At 31.1% G+C, this 17,802-nt stretch overlaps 2 protein-coding genes and 1 pseudogene across 2 annotated transcripts in view; 1 reads left to right on the forward strand and 2 right to left on the reverse strand.

The window, feature by feature from the left end:
* Positions 1–17,449, reverse strand: part of LOC125865656 (3-hydroxyisobutyryl-CoA hydrolase 1-like) — a 39,205-nt gene extending 21,756 nt beyond the window's left edge. Inside the window, exons 1-8 of the mRNA XM_049545862.1 lie at positions 17,395–17,449; positions 17,099–17,180; positions 12,390–12,458; positions 11,299–11,356; positions 10,616–10,695; positions 10,446–10,529; positions 9,871–9,955; positions 8,903–8,988 (exon numbers count right to left, since the gene is read on the reverse strand). Of these exons, the coding sequence (XP_049401819.1) occupies positions 8,903–8,988; positions 9,871–9,955; positions 10,446–10,529; positions 10,616–10,695; positions 11,299–11,356; positions 12,390–12,458; positions 17,099–17,180; positions 17,395–17,432 (582 nt within the window). The 5' untranslated portion in view covers positions 17,433–17,449. The remainder of the gene's footprint in view (positions 1–8,902; positions 8,989–9,870; positions 9,956–10,445; positions 10,530–10,615; positions 10,696–11,298; positions 11,357–12,389; positions 12,459–17,098; positions 17,181–17,394) is intronic.
* Positions 4,058–5,158, forward strand: LOC125865736 (methyl jasmonate esterase 1-like; annotated as a pseudogene).
* LOC125865766 (probable 3-hydroxyisobutyryl-CoA hydrolase 2) lies at positions 5,772–7,571 on the reverse strand. The gene is made up of 5 exons (XM_049546014.1): positions 7,518–7,571; positions 7,292–7,390; positions 6,329–6,430; positions 6,222–6,263; positions 5,772–6,130 (listed from the first exon to the last, which is right to left on the reverse strand). Exons 3-5 carry the CDS (start codon positions 6,374–6,376, stop codon positions 5,993–5,995), a joined length of 228 nt encoding a protein of 75 aa, XP_049401971.1. The 5' UTR covers positions 6,377–6,430; positions 7,292–7,390; positions 7,518–7,571; the 3' UTR covers positions 5,772–5,992.
* Positions 17,450–17,802: the final 353 nt, after the last annotated feature.

Here is a 17,802-nt window from a genome sequence, read left to right on the forward strand (position 1 = left end):
TCATAATTAATAGAGGTAAAATCGTAAACTCACTATGTCAATCATTGTTTTCTTAATATGTGTGTCACTTCAAAAGTGGACAAGTAATTAGGGACAGAGTGAATACAATGTCTTGAAAAATGTAATAGAGAAATGACTATAATTAATGATAAGGATAAATTAGGAACTAAGTGTAAAATTATGCATTAATTTTTTAAAGTGGACAAATATTATTGAATATCTCAAAATAATATAGTAGACAACTATTATTGAACAGATAAAATATTGCGCATAAGTAAAAGCGAAAGGAGACAGTGTTATTTAAAGTAAAATGGGGCTAAATTCTAGAAGTTAGAGAAACTTGTATACTGCAGATGGATACATTACTGCTTATTTTTTATTATATTACACTCGCAAATCTTTTAAAAATAATAATAATGAGCTCATTTTCTGTATAAAAAAAATATGTGGAGGGATTGAAATCAACAAATTATTCTATGCAGGATTGCAGGGTGGGTAAAATTTTATGCGGGTTTGCCTGCAATGTCCCGCCCCTTCTCATTTGCCATCCCTAATGATGTAACTACCTCAAATATTGCTAAATTTGTTTAACTCAATATTCAGGGAAGAAATATAATCCTCCACTAATGTTATATAACTTATAAATAGGAGGTGGCCGGAAAAAAATAATCAATGAGAGGATATATAAACATGGTGCTTCAATGTCAATTAGAGATTGACCGAGTAATTCTATGACAATTGTCCATTATATTAAACATAATTGTCTAATAATACTTGTTCAGTTTAGAAAATCAAGAGATAATTTATAATTTGTATCTATTTTATCCTTCCTATTAAATACTAGCTATCATCTAAACATTTCTCAAAGCATTAAATTAATAAAGTCAAATGATAAAATAGTAAATATTACCCTATTATTTATTATTTTTTAAGAGGTGTGTCAAGTCAATAGTGACAGAGGGATTCAATGACAATAAAAGAGCTTCGAGTCATTTTATGAATTACTCTCTCTCCTTCATATTAACTGAATTTGTGAGGTAATGCACACTTATTAAGAAAAACATTCAAAGACATAATTTAAACATAATGGATTTTTTTTTTCAAATATCCATCTTGAATTTTGATGAATGAAAAGAGTCCAAACAATTCAGTTAAAATGGAATAGAGAGAATATTACTTACTCCCACCGTCTCAAATTAGTTGATCTTCATTTTTTATTTACACGCATATTAAGAAAACATAAAGAAGAAGATAATATTACTAATTTCTCGAGAAAAACTACTTTTAGAAAGATGATCAACTAATATGGAACGACGAAATATAAAATAAGAAATTTAGTGGAGTGCCTGCAGTAGGATGTACCGATTAGTTTGGCAAACCAAGAAGGAAGCTTGCTGGGCTATGTTAGTTGCTCAAGTATATCGAATAGAAAAATGATCGTTGAGTTAAAATTTACTGTTTGGATAGGTTATGTTAGTTGCTCAAGTATATCGAATAGAAAAATGATCGTTGAGTTAAAAAGTAGTGGCGCTAATGAGGCAATTCTATAAGGACAGTGACATGATTGAGCCCAACTATTAACGAATGATAGATAAATTACTATGTATCAGTGTCTTCTGATGGAACAATATCGCAAGATGATTAATTAAGGCACAAATCATCAAACTCAAAAAAAAAAAAGGAAACAAAAAACATATACACAAGCAACTTGCAATAACTACAAATAAATGAGCTAAACTTTTTAAGAGTTAGTAAATAAGCTAAAAATTTGAAGTCTATGAAAGAAATGTTGCATGTATGTCATTTAGGGCATTTATGAGTGGAGTAAACTTTTAATATCACTAGCATTTGAGTTAATTCTTACTAAAAGGAAGTCCTCATGCATTCCCGAATCCCGAGGAAATCAAAAGTCTAGTAAATTATCATTTGGAAAAATCTTTTTGGCAAGAAAAATTTGGTCAGAATTTGGCTAGAATGATATTTTATCTTTTAAAATATTTTTACTCTTTTAACTTTAATACCTTTTAACTAAAAAATATAAAAAAACATCAGTTTATTTTAAAATAAAAAAAATATTATAGTTATTAAATTTTCTGATCAAATTCTGATGCCATTTAACACTTCCCAAAATGCACATATATTTCATTTCTATACAAAAAAGAAGAAGTCATTGTGATAGTGTTTGAGTGAAGAGCAAAATAGTCATTCAACTTTTTGAGGATATTTTAGTATTTTAACTTTAAGACTTGAGGGATTCCTACTTTTAGTATAGTAGTATATAAAATAGTACGCATAGTATTATTTCCTTAGTCCTATTTTATGTGAGATAGTTTGATTCGGTACGGAGATTAAGAAAGAAGAAAGAAAGATTTTTAGAACTTGTGGTCTAAAATGATAATAGAAATTTGTGTGACTATTAATCATTTTATTAAGGGCAAAATTGACATTTTAAATTGCTACTTAATATAGAAATGTGTCATTTTTTTTGGGATTAACTAACAAAAAAAGTAAGTCACATAAATTAGAACAGAGGAATACTATTTTTAGTTGGGGTGAAGTCTAAGTTAGTACGTATAAATATTATTATTATTATTAGTTGGGGGTGAAGTCTAAGTTAGTACGTATTAGTGGTGGCAAATGGGCGGGTTGAAAATGGGTCAACATAAAATGAGTAATAATTCAACCCGCTCATATTTGATATTGGTAACAAATGGATTGGGTAACAAATGGGTTGGGTAAAATACTCCCTCCATTTCAAATTAATTGAATTGTTGAGGTGTTTTACACCCTTTAAGAAAAGAAGATTAAGACATAAATTAGGCATAACTTTCCATTTTTACCCTTATTAATTATTGTCAAATTTAGGATTAAACTAACTAAACATTAATTAATAACTAATTCCAATACTAACTAATGAAGGGTAAAATTGGAAGAACATTCTAAAAGTAGTCTTAACAAATGAACAATTAAGTTAATTTGAAAGATGAAAAATGTCTCAACAATTCAATTAATTTGAAATGGAGGGAGTACTAGTTTATCCATATTTACCCATATTTTCATGAGTAAATAGTACTCTACTTAAGAATTCAACATGGAGAAAATATTTGTCTTTTTTAGATGAAAAATGTTGAATATGCTTCATTTAGTTTTATTGTATCATAAAAGTAAAAAAAAAAATCCTATAACTTTTCAATATAAGATAAAATTATGTAATAACAAGGGAAAAATATTTTTAATTTCAAAGTAAATGAATATTTGCATTTTAGGACTAAAACATGCTTAATGCACTTTAAGCAATGTCAATATTAATACATGATTTGCTTATTTTACACTATTATTAATTGTCCAATATAAAATTAAACAAATAAAAAATATAATTATAATTAACAAAAGAAATGTACATTTAAAATATATATTTTTGGAGGACCAAAGACTTCACCTTTTCAATTATAGTGAAAAATAATTAGTTCTATAGAAGAACATAAAAAGCAAGAGAAGTTATAATATTTTTATTGATATCATGAATTTATAGTGAATAAAAGTTAGAAGCTTAACCCATTTGACTAATCCATACTTTACCCATATTTTACCCATATATTTATGGGTTGAATATGGGTATCAACCCATATTTTATCCATGTAAAAAATCACTCACCCAACCCATTAAAATATGGACGGGTTGGACATGTTACCAAAATATGAGTTCATTTTGCCGGCACTATTACGTATATTATGATGATGATATATATAAAGAAAAGGAAGAAATTTGACAAGTTTTCGATCAATCAATACGGATGGACTACATATTTAGCCTGCCTAAATCAATCAAAACTTTTAGATGGATTAAAACTTGGATTGTGCCCCAATTGACCTCAATGTCCAAACTTGTATACGTCTAATGAATAGAAATATCAAATGCCTCAAATGATAGCCAACTTGGGGTTGCTTCTGCATGGAAGTAAGTTAGCAGAAACCAACCAAACTCCTCCAACTATAAATATGCCTTGTAATGGTTCATATTATGTGCACATTAATTCTTCAAAAGAGGCAAAGAAGATATGGAGAGAAGCAAGTTTTTAGTAAGTGTAGTATTTGTAATAATACTTGTGTTTCCATATGCAAATGCGACCTTTCCATCACCCCCTAAAGCTAAGAAACACTTTGTGCTAGTTCATGCGGCATGCCATGGAGCATGGTCATGGTATAAGATTATAGCATTGATAAGATATTCAGGGCATAATGTCACAGCTATTGACTCGGGTGCTTCAGGTATCAACCCCAAGCAGGTCCTTGAAGTCCCACATTTATCTGATTACTTCATGCCGCTAATGAAGTTCCTGGTTTCTCTTCCTGCACATGAAAAAGTGGTTCTTGTAGGCCATAGCTTTGGCGGATTCGCTGTATCTAAAGCCATGGAAACTTTTCCAGAAAAGATTTCAGTTGCTGTATTTGTCACTGCCCTAATATTAGCCTGGTCCAACTTTCAATGCATCCACCGTCTACACCGAGGTACCAATTTTAACTTCCATATATATCCCCAACTTTAGCAAGCCATGAGATAATTGATCTGTTATACATGTTTGTTTACACTTTTACATATTTGAAACTAAATATATATTTACTTTGTTACAGACACTGGAAGCCACTGGAGTAGCATCTGCATCTGATAATAGTGTTACTTTCGATAATGGACCTACCAATCCTCCATGGTCCCAAGTACTTGGCAACTAGATTTTACCAGCTGAGCCCAATTCAGGTAAGCAAAGAATAAATATATTTGAATCAACCGAGTGGCCCTAATTAAAGATCTCACTATTTTGTACAAACGACATGTAAATGATTTAAGTTGCTTCTTTTTTCCTGCTTGGTGTTAGGATTTGGAGCTGGCCTATACACTACTAAGGAAATTATATTTTTACAATGTGGAAGATTTTGATAAGGAGATACTTCTTTCAAGCAAAAGGTATGGTTTAGTTAGGCGAGTATTCATTGTTGCTATTAAAGATAACACTCTGAAGAAGGAATTTCAAAAGCAGATGATTGAAAAGAATCCACCAGATGAAGTGGAAGAGATCCAGGGCTCTGACCACATGACCATGATGTCTAAGCCCGAAGAACTTTTTACTACTCTTCTGAGCATTGCCAACAAGTATACCTAATTAAGAGCTTTTAGTTAATTTAAGAAGAATAAGGGGGACAGGTTTAAGGCTGAGCATATAACTTCAGTCATTTTCTATCCATTGTAATTTCTTTCATTGTAGTTTCAGTGTTTGGAATTTACATCAATAAATGACCTCTATTTTCTATAAATACTGAATTTTAGTCTAGTTTGGTTTAAGACCAAACAGTTAAATCACATAAATGGAAATATGTTGTAGATGAACAAAGCTCATTGATCCCACTGAGGCCATATGCCTCAATACACTGACTGGACGCCCTAATAACAATACATTGCGGGTCAAGCAAGTTGCTAAGGAAAAGAAACAATAATATTCAATTAAAAGAACATGGCCATTTCAGATTAGGCAAAGTCAATTTTTTTTTTTGCTCTTTTAGTGACTCAAATGCACAACCTTAGGGTTTGAGGTAGAAGATGTTTCTCACTTGAGGAACCCTCTTGTCCGGATTCTTAATATATCAGACAAAAAATAGTCATAATTCATTGGAACTGATCCAAAGATCAAGAACATATATACGTTCACAAGTTCTCGCATTACAATAAATTAAGATTGATACATTATTTCTCAATACAGAAATTTATGGCAAAGTATTATTTAGTCCACCCTTGTGCTTCAGGTTTGACATCTCAATTCAATGGCAAGTAATTTATCTTACCTTTGACATTTGTACAAAGGAGTGATGTGCATTTATTTGGTGTACCATTTCGCAATAATATTAATACTGATTTAATAATCATTGACGCCTTCATAATGATATCTAGTGAACAGAGGGCAACATGTTGTAGAGTATTGCATGATCTTCAGAAGTCAATTTTAAAGCTTGGCAATTGCATACCGAGACAAATTTGATCTTGGAGGCAGCTTTAGGTCTTCCCAATCTTCATCATCTACCTTAGAGAAGTAACGATCGACATCATCATCTCTAATTAGTTCCAGTCTGGAGGGCTCCCACTGAATATACATGAAAAGATAAGCACAAGAATGAAAGAATCTCTCGATATCTAAATTCAGGATTATCCATGATCAAATGAATATAACGCACCTTAGGATTTTTATCCCTGTCGATGAATATGGCTCTGTATCCCTGCAGTAAAAGTGTCAAGTCTTGTAATGCAGTAAAATAGGTGGCTGAAAGATGGCATATTCTACCTCATGAACATCCTTGCTAAATTCTCCCCTCAACACATGACAAGCCATCCGATACTCACGGACAAGGCAACTACCAACACCTTGAAGCCTCCCTTCTCTTATCTGGAACAGAAGAAGGAAACTAATATGACCAATTTGCAGATACTCAACAACTCTCCAAGGAAAATGTTGGCCAAATAAGGCATTAGGACTGTGTAGAAAGAGATTCAGGATGTGGTTGTGAGCAAGACCTCATCATATTTTTTATTTGAAGAACTTGCATCACCAGCAATATTAGTCCAGTATCAAATTTTAAATATCTAAAATAAATAATCCTAATCCTATCGTAAAATCCAAATGATCTTTCTGTGGTAGCTGTTACAAAAAAAAAAAATGAGGCCCAAGGGTCACCATTTTTCATAAGTTAGCTTGGTTTAAGAAAGGAATTATTTTTGTTGATAATTCAAAGGTTCTTAATTCAATTTAATTCCTCGGGGATAGTGACAAAGCCAACAGGGGTGATTATGAAAAGGTTGAGCCAGGAAAAGATTGGACATATATTGTGGTCTACCAATGTTGTTGTTCTGGTTCCATCACATAAGACTGCAAAACCTGTATGGATATGATTACATGAACAAGAAATATGATTTTGGTATTCATCTACCAACTCTTTCCATTATGCACAAAAATTCAACAGCAGTTCCCAGGATTATATTGAATTTTAACATTAAAGAAAACATGCTATCCTTGTTGGCTTAATGATATCATAAAAGAACTGCATTAAAACCTTATCCTTCAGGTTTTATATGCATTAACCTCCCCAATATCCACCCAAGCTAAGTATCTTTCCTTAATTATCAACCAGAGATATGGTGTTTTGCCATATTTCTTCCTACATGACCAATTTCTGATCAACCTGAAGAAAGAATGGTACAGAAGTTCAGGTAACAAAGTAATGGTATCACAAGGTAGCGATTGACTTACTGATCTCAAGAAAATTTTAAGACTTGTAGGGGATGCTTTCTTCAGCGATTGAATAGTTGAAGAGATTCAGTCATCCTTCTTGTCCAAAACCTCACTTTCCTATTAAAAATTCATGTGAAGTTCTTACACAGTATTTTAGTAACTTACATTATCATAATTTTACAAAGTAATTTCACCACAGAAAAAAGGAGGACACATCAAACGACCATCCATCTCCCAAACTTACAAGAGTAGATATGATTTCTTCAATTGTCCTTCGAGAGAAACATCGATTAATAATCTTCATCCTACATGCATAAATACCATTGGAAAGAGGTTATGAAATTCCAAAGACTACAGGTTGTTTTAATTGAACAATATTTTTCCTAGAGACAATGGAAACTTTGAAATGCTATCCATCATCTTAAGCTTCTAATAACAAAATAAAGTAGAGGAAAAATAGTCTAACAACAACAGGAAGAAAAATAGCATGAGAGCAAAATAAAAATAAACGGCATAGATGATGACTTCTGTGATATGGCATCAATATTAGAAGGTCAGCTTCCAATAAATCAGCAAGAAAACAAACATCATAATAGAGATACTATATGAGCTTACTTGTGATAAGGACTTTCTTCTTTCAACTTTGGTATGTGGGAAAAGCGACTAATGATAGCAGATATAGCATCTGGATCACTCGTATTGACTTTAATTAGTGCTTGTTCTAAAGTAGCAATTTCTGTGAACAGAAGGAAGAGACAAAGGATTCAAATTAGATCAGAGACAGGAGGAATTAACGAATAAACAAATATTATGCAATTTGATGTATATCAAGACCAATGAACCACATTTAGATATGCCAATACAACTCAGGAAAGACCTTCTACACCCCCAAAGCAAATTATAGCTCAAAAGTCTACTAGTGGCTAAATGAAGATTCCACATATCCATCTCAAGCATGGCAGAATAAATCCAAATTCAAAACAAGCATGTTTAGCTTGGAACTTCAGGGAAAGGTAATTTAGAAATCACAGAGAATTTTTCTACAAGTACTTCAAATTCATATTTGTTGGTACCCAATTACCGTAAAAAAATCAATGTACACATGGTATTCTTCATGATACATCTATAAAGCTCTATTAATTAATTTAATTACTATTTCGGAAAAGAAAGAACAGAAAATTAATTATTACGGGCATGAAACTACTGATCTTGCTGCTGCCGCAACCAAACTAAGTAGAACATTTTGCAGATAACAGCATAGTCAATTGGAGGTTTAACATCGAGCACTTACCTTATCTAGAATACATTGGCTAAAGTGCAACTCAAAATTAAGAACCATGCTCCCAATTAGATGATAAGATGAAATGTCATAAGAGAACATAATTAAAAAGATTTATAAGACCTGTATAGCAGATAGCAGATAAGATTACCGTCTTAATACCATAAGCCTGACATCTTCAGATAGACAGTGGACTGGCAATTTAGTTCTTACATGTAAAGGGGCATATCAGTGTTGCCGTTATGATAACATACTGACCAGTTTACACATAATAGTAACAGAAACCTAATTGATTTCCTATAGAAGCAATTGTAAATGGGAAGAGCAAGCTGAAAATTGAGGTAGTATACATTCGATGATACAAAGTGGGTTGCAAGACCACAAGCAAGCATTTCAGCTCCATCCAACCTAGAACCACTAAGACCAGCATATTCCCCTGCCAAAGAGTATAAGAAATTACTAAATGGAAAAAAACACCGTACAAATTCTCTGGGCATCACTGACAACGTAGGAAATGGTCTTCCGCAATAAAAGCAACATAATCAGAATAAATAAATTCAGGCAAGAAAAGGAAGGAACATATTTCTAAATAATATCGGGTATAATTCATTCAAACATTTCAGCGATTTATTAAAAACCCCAATTTTAAAATATCCTTGTAGAGAGATTATACATGTCTTCAAAGTATATTTTACATTTGTGATGATTAAAGAAATTCAGGAATCATCATGAAAAGTTCAAAACTAAGGCAGATTTCTATGATAACTTAAAACTTAAAAATTCAGCATAAATGTGAAAACTAAGGCTCACTGTGAAAAAGTTTTATAGACTCTTCTATGTGAGAAGGATTGACCTTAGTTTGTGTAAAGAGTGCAATATTACTTTTAATGGGGTAACATGATCAATGGATGGCAAATGGTGAAAAGCAGATAAAAATGTCCAGAAAACTCAGAATATAAGAGAAGATGCACCACAAGGCACATAATTGCTGCTGCTTTAATCCATGAGGAATGTGCAGCAAACTTTTGAACACTTTCTGCAGGAGCAAAGGACCTATCTTCTGCTTTTAACTCATTTAACTAATTTTGATTTTAAGGATATCGTGGATGAAGCAGCAAAATAAATGCTAAGTAGCTGAGCTAACATTTCTCTTAAGATATCCTCAACTAGTGGAGCTCGAGGAACCAAGAAGTCACTTAAATTTCAAACAATGAAAAGTAGCAGAAAACTCCACAATGAAACTTGAGTGTGTATTAGAGCAATAGCAGTAATTTTTCTCTTATAAATATGAACAATATAATGTGGCTAGTGAAATTACCAAAGAATCCTGGAAGTCTTGATAAAAAGTAAGAGGCACCTACATCAGGAAAGTGTCCTAAATCTGTTTCAGGCATAGCAAATACCTACAGAGAAATATATATAAATATTAAATTGGACATGAAGTTTCTGGCATCCAATTACATATAGCAACCAGTATGAATAAGGTACGAATTACTGCCTGAGAAAAATAAACCCTCAATGCAAATCCAATGTACAAACTAAAGCTCATGAAGATTTACAGTTTGTATGGTTTTCCTCCAACTTTGCTCTGGTTATGCTAGAGCCTCTTTTTATGAGGAAATGTAAAAATAAATAAATTATGACGGCTCTGAGACATAGGATATAGTACAAAAAGTTCTGCTGGATTTGAATCCTTCAATTCAAAACTGTAAGAATTCCAAGAGCTATTTGCTACAGCTATACCACATGAACATTCGTATATTGGTTTAATCCCTAAAAGAGAAGATATAAATAGACTAATTTGAAGCAAACCACAAAGAATGTGGCAAAGATCACATACAAAAGGGTAAACAAGACAACCAGATTAATCTACTACTCAAGTAGAGGCAATACCGACTTTTCTGTTGCAACTTGAAATCTACCATGTATAGAAGCACCAGCTCCGCCTCCCATTACAATTCCATTAAGGATGGAAACCTTCAATGGATAGTCCAAACAAGATTAAGGAAAATTTCAACGGAAGTTATATCACAGAGCTAAAATTAGACATAATTTAATTTAACCTGGGTTTTGCTATACGTTGCCATCACATAGTTCAAGGTGTACTGCTTTAGGAGAAAATTAGCACCGATTTTCCAGTTACCTGATAAGCATGAGTAAATAAATATGTTCGAGAAGTCATCAAGAGTTAGTGAGACAAGGTTCAAAACTCTGTGGATAATGGGTCTACCTCTCTACCCTTCCCCCACTTGAATACTAGGCTTTTATTTGCAGCAAAGGTTTGAATCTGTAACATGCGCATAACCCACACGGCATGTGTTGTGCGCTTAGCACTAGACTAAAGTCTTGAGGGACATTTGTAGTGATATTTTAAAGTTTTCTTTGATTTTGGGATACTTGGAAAGAAAGGGCCTACTATTTTTTGCCTCCCCTTTGGACTTGAACCCTGGACCTCATTATTCTCCTCTCACTTTATTGACCACTAGGTCACACCATTGAGTGGACATTAAATGTTACTATATATTGATTGCAAAAAACCTAATCTCTCAGGAAAGAGAGAAACAAGACGGAGTTGCCAGTTTTTTAAGAGCAAAACTAGTACAAACATATGGACTTGGATAACATCCGAGCTTATGAGATTGAAAGAAATTACTTGAGGAGTTAAACTTCAGATCACATGGATCCAATTTTAAATACCATCTATAGATTGTGTTTGACAAGATATTACCAATATAGCAATACTTACCAGGTTTCTGAAAAAAAAGTGAAACATCACCACCAGCACAAAAAGCCCTTCCATGTCCCTGGAAAATATTGATACAAGAAAAGTAGTAACAAGAAAAACACTATATACAGGGGAATTAAAAGAACTTTGAAGCTTACAACCAGAGCTTGAGACTAAAACCATAAACTGCATACACTGCCAAAAAACACTATTTTCCCATTGAAGTTCCCCACTAAAAAATGCTTAGTGGTTATTCCCACAAGATATTTGATTGAATCGGTGAGTAAAGAAAAGATAGTAGTGTTTTCATATGGAAAAATTAGGAAGCTTCCAATATTTCTGCAAAAATCTATTTCCCACCACGCATGTTTTCCAGTGAACTGGTTAGGTGGGGAAATCATGTTCTATAACGAAAAATTTCCATTGACTTGCAATGGGAAAAGCCTCTGTTTTTAGTAGTTAAAAAAGGAAGACACATAGTCTTACAGGCAATAATAACTACTTCAGAAAAAAAACAATTTCTAACAGACTCCCTTGATTTTATTTCAACAAAATCATTTTGCTGAACTGTTTTTTGATACTGTGGATTGTTCTGATTGCCAGTATGCCGAGGACAAAGCTAAACACTAGATTGGTCAGAACCAGTGAGATACCTAAGAGACGAGACAGGGAACAAGCTGAAGTTCTTCAATAAGAAATAAGATTTGAATAAGGCAACTCAAAATCAATGCAACTCTGCCAGCATGTAGTGTCTAAATATTTTTGTAGGCAAAATCCACCATCAGGTTACCAAGTTACCCTCANTCATTTTGCTGAACTGTTTTTTGATACTGTGGATTGTTCCGATTGCCAGTATGCCGAGGATAAAGCTAAACACTAGATTGGTGAGAACCAATGAGATATCAAAGAGACGAGACAAGGAACAAGCTGAAGTTCTTCAATAAGAAATAAGATTTGAATAAGGCAACTCAAAATCAATGCAACTCTGCCAGCATGTAGTGTCTAAATATTTTTGTAGGCAAAATCCACCATCAGGTTACCAAGTTACCCTCATGTTCAGCTATGACAGGAAACTTAATTATCACAGAAGATCCTCCTACTATTGAAAATACCTTTAGTATTATCATCTTCACATTAGGATCTTCTTCACTGGCATAGAAAAGTTCTGTTAGCCGAGATATCTGGATAAACAAATAAGTTTGAGGGAACAGTTATCACTTATAACATGTCATTATATGTCAAATCAATTTCATTAGAAAACCAGAAATTTACTCAAATATCCTGTGACACGAGGATTGTATGACTAAAAAGCTCACTTGTTCACCAAGTAAATATAATAAGAATAATCTATTCCTTATAATTGTATGAGAATACAGAACACGAATCCAATATCAAATTAGTGTTCTAGCTATCATTATCATGAGCAAGCAACAGATTCATGACCAGTGATTTAATGTCATTAGGTATGGTTTATAGTCAAACCAAAAAGCAAAACATCATAAGACCAACTTAATGAAGATTATATAACAAAGTTGCATGTCAGTACATCTTTAACAGTGAACAAAAAACATACTTAACGTATTTAAATTTAGCAACTTCCATTCTTATGTCAAACTCTGTTAGAAAACTAATAAACCACATCATGTGCAACTCTTGTGACTCCAAAAGCTCCAGTCCCCTTAATCAGTCATTTTTTGGCTGAACAACGAAGATGAATGCCTTTAAAGTATATATATTTTTTATTACATATGAAGGAAAGAAAATCAAGAAACCCACTCAGAAAATATTTTTCAAGAAAACATCTGCTTCGATGAGAAACTGGAAAAAATGATCACACAAGAAACCAACTCAAATCATGTAATAGCCAGACTTAGTTGAGCAATTTCTTGAAAAATAGTCAATTGAAAAATTCTCCAAAATTCAGAATTTCAAAAACAATGGAGAGAGTTACGGCGACATTGATATCCAGCCGGAGTAATTTTAGGATTGCTTACACAGAAATCGCCGCTCGTGATGCCATTGAACGGAACCGGAATACGACCCGGATGAACAAAAAACAACGTATTGAATCCTAACCCGAACCCGTCTTCCGATCCGGATTTGAATTCTACTGCTGGTCAAAAGGGTCTCTTTTTGGTTACCCGACTACAAAATATTTGACCGTTTACCCTTTCATTTTTATCTCCGACCCACTTTTATTTTACTCTTTATTTTTTATATTTAGAGAGTAAAATAAGAAATGAACTTGCCAATCACTTTATGGGTGTGTTTGGTATGAAGGAAAATGTTTTCCTGAAAAGCAAGTTGATTTTTGACTTATTTTCTCATGTTTGATTGATGAGTAGAAAATATTTTTCGGAAAAGATTTTAGTATTTGATTTATGAATGATTTTTTTTTTTGAGAAATATCTTTTATTTTTACTAGGGTAGAAAATAATTTTTGAAATTGAAAATATTTTTTAAAAACAAACTTAAATTTTTTTGAGAGTGGGGTGGGGGGTGCGAGGGTGTGGGTTGAGGGTAGGGGTGAAAAATTGAAATTTTGAAGTTGAAAATATTTTTTAAAAACAAACTTAATTTTTTTTTTGGAGTGGTGGAGGTNTTTTTTTTTTTTTTGGGGTTGGTTGGGGGGCTGGTTTGAGGGTAGAGACAAAATAAATTGATTTTTTCAACAAAAAAATAATTGTAGTTTGAAGTTGGAAGAGTGTTTTGGAAAATGTTTTCCTTAAGTTTTGAAGGGAAGTCATTTTCCTTAAATGTGAGGAAAATGAGTTGATTTGGAAAACATTTTCCAAAACACTTAACCCAACCAAACATGAAAAAATTGAAAAACATTTTCCGGAAAATGTTTTCCTTCATACCAAACACACCCTATATTTCACTTTATTCTCTATTTGAGAGGTGAATAGTTGTGTTCTCCATACTCTCTATTTCACTTTTTTGATTATTTATTTATTATATAATATTTGTAGTTAACATATTATAAATCATATGAGATAATTAATTAAATCTTTGATATTTGTAACTCTTTTTAATATAATATGACATTTTAAAAATATATATTATTTAATGTATGCTACTTTCTTCCCGAATTAATAGTTGATATAGTTTAAAATTATTATTATTTTCACTATAAAGAATGTACAAAATTTAAAATGAAAAGATGAAATTATTTTAAAATACTATACATAATATAATAATTTAAATACAAGATAACAATACAACACATAACATAATAATTTTATAAATCACAACAATATAATATATAATATTTGCTTACCATTTATATTATTTAGAAAATTAGAATATAATATAAATAAATAAAAATTTAAAAAGAATAAAAATTATATTACATAAACATTATCTAAGGTGATTATTTCGAAAAAAAAGAAAGAAAGATTTTATATTATAAGGTGATTATTTGAAAGAAAGATTTTATATTATAAGGTGATTATTTGAAAAAAGAAAAATATAATTTATATTATGAAATAAGAATTATTGCAGTCCTTCCTTCACACAATTTTTATTACTATAATATAAAGGAACAATATAGCGATAGATAATAGAGCAACTTTCACACATAACAACATAAAAATTATATTTGTATGTTATAGCTATAGTTTGCATAATTGTGCTTTATAGCAAACTTTATGTTTGTTATGCCTATTATTATGTATATTTCGCTATACATATACAAAAGAAATAATTGTATAATCTGTTTCGGTATACATATACAAAAAAATCAATTGTATAATTTGTGTTTTTATAAGCGAGAAAGAAAGAAAGACAAGAAAATTGGGCAAGGGAAGATCTGTATTTGTATAATCATAAGTGTATAGGACGAAAATATATATATTTGTATTTGTATATACAATCTTCTCTTGCTTTATACAGATATAAACGCAATTTATACATTTGTGTTTGTATAAAGTGAGAGAGGCGAGCGAGATTTGGGAAAGTGGCGAGCGAGATCTGGGAGAGAAGAGAGAGGGGAACGAAAAAATATGTATATATACAATTTTCTCTCGTTTTATACAAACACAAACGCATTTTATACGTTTGTGTTTGTATAAAGTGAGAGAGGCGAGGAGAGACTGTCCAACGAGAAACAAGAGTGGCGAGTGAGAAATTCAGGGAGAGAGGTGAAATGACATCAGTTTGCTACAGATTACAATTAAATCAAACTATGATTATATCATTTAATTTGAATTAATAATTTGTTGTTTTATACAATTTATCCTAGATACAATGCATAATTTTTTTTTTTTTGCTTGATCTCAAAACATTTTGCAGTTGTACTTAATAGTATGAGTTCTTTTTATAAATCTTTATATTTAACTGACTCGTTACACGTATGAAAAACATGTACACTAAATTAATTGTTTTTTAATTCATATATATTATTAAGTGAATTATTAAAGTTGGCACACCTTTAAGAAAATACTTGGAAACACATATTAAAAGTTCCTTTTCACTATAATCCTTGTAATTATTTTCAAATTATTTTACTAGAAAATGTAAAATATTTAAGAAATTCATTAAATGAAGGGATAATATGAGGGGAAAGTCTCAATAATATTCTTAAACTTTGAACAATTCATTTATTTTGAACTATATAAAAAAAATCTCAACTATTCACTTAATTTGATATAAACTAGATGGGGTACTTTAAAAAAGATGTAGTTCTTAAATATTCTTAGTTTTTTTTATTATGTGAAACTTTATTAATTAATTAAGGGTTAAATCAATTAAGAAGATATCACTAATATCTTCTTATTATACTCCCTCCCTTTTTACTTGTTCATTTTTATTTGTTGAATTATATCCTTAATTTATTAATATTAAGTTAATGTCTTTGAAAAATATAGTGAGTAAAGATATTTGGAATCCTATCAATTAATAAGGGTAAAATGGTAAATTCACTACGGCAATTAATATTTTCTTAATAAATGTGTCAAGTCAAAATTAGACAAGTAATAAGAGAATATAAAACACTACTTATTTTAAACCGGAAAGTATCATATTTATCGGATTTGGCTCCCCTCCATTTCGTCAAGTACACATCTAGATGAGAGACATGTGTACTATTTAATTGTTAAAGATTAATATTATATTGCATTAACTAGTATCATAACCATAGTTAAGTGAATAAGTTTTGAAAAAAAATCTCTCCAAATTTAGTAAGAATAATTAATTCTTCTCAATTTTTGGTATCCACTATCCATATATTTATATCATTGATTTTATTTTATATTTAAATATTAAAATGGATAACAACGTTTAGTTTGTTTAGCCTAACAGTAGTCTAACAAAATTTTTTGCCTTTAAATTGATGTTTTCTTTTATTTTATTTTTTTAAAGATTTTTTTTTTGATACTTTCACATTTGTAATTCTAATTATGCATTTTTTACTTCCCATTTTTATTATATGATTTCTATTTCAACCTAATATTTCACATTTGTAATTCTAATACTTCACAGTAGCCTAATTATGCATTTTTTACTTCTCAACTTAATATTTCAAGAATAAATTTGCTAGCATATATAGGAAGCAATTAAATAATGTACATTATTAATATTTGAATATAGAAATATAAAATGAAATCAAACGGTTCTAAGATTTGTAGGAATATTTTTCTTATCAAAGTTAAGAAATTATTTGTTCAAAACTTATTTCTTAACTATGGTTATGATACTAGTTAATGCAACATAATCTTGACCTTAAACAATTAAATAGTACACATGTCTTTCATCTAGACGTGTACTTGACGAAATGGAGGAAAAGGGTAATGGAGGGGAGCCAAATCCATATTTGTCATACCATTTGAAAAGAAAGTGCATTCAACAGCTTTGGCCTATTTAATATGAATGTTCTAACACTTCCGCTCTCCTCCACCAAAACCTGAAAATCAATTTTAGAAAAAATACAGTTAAGAAAAGGGGTTTAAATACATTTGGACTAAAATAATTTCATTCGCTAGTCAATGTGCACTTATTATTACTCCTATATATATATATATTTTAATGATCTGGTGTGTAACTATATAGTGTTAAGAATAAGAACAAAGTGGGAGGACTAAAAGTTGAGTGATGAGAGTAGAATAGGATTGCACCTGATCATCGGTTCCGCCATTGTTAGAAGAGGTTTGAGCCATAATGTTTTTTAGTTTCTTTCAGACTCATTAAAATGGAGGAAAATGAGTGAGAAGGCCATTCAAGTCTGTTGAATTTAAAGAAAGGAAAAAAAAGATACGTGGTCCTAATTTGCTGACCCATATATTTGTCATAATGTAATAATAAGTATAGTATTCGGTTGCATAAATGTAATTATATAATTAAATATTTAAAATTAAAAGATAATTCAAAGTTTATATTTGATAAATCAGTGTACTATATATGAAATAGACGCTTGCATCTGAAGTCTTGTGTGATAAGAAGATACCACCTAGCTAGACCGTTGTTGTATGGGTAGAGAATTAACTAGTCAAAAACTCACATGTGCAGTATGTTGCAGATATGAAAATG

The sequence above is a fragment of the Solanum stenotomum genome, chromosome 1, assembly GCF_019186545.1.
Source record: "Solanum stenotomum isolate F172 chromosome 1, ASM1918654v1, whole genome shotgun sequence".
Taxonomy (NCBI): Eukaryota; Viridiplantae; Streptophyta; class Magnoliopsida; order Solanales; family Solanaceae; genus Solanum; species Solanum stenotomum.

Coding starts and splice junctions, on each gene's coding strand:
- LOC125865766 (XM_049546014.1), bottom strand. CDS start 6,376: ATGGCTTGTCATGTGTTGAGGGGAGAATTTAGCAAGGATGTTCATGAG. Junction 6,264..6,328: donor TTAGCAAGGATGTTCATGAG/GTAGAATATGCC, acceptor CTTTTACTGCAG/GGATACAGAGCCATATTCAT. Junction 6,131..6,221: donor ACAGGGATAAAAATCCTAAG/GTGCGTTATATT, acceptor ATGTATATTCAG/TGGGAGCCCTCCAGACTGGA.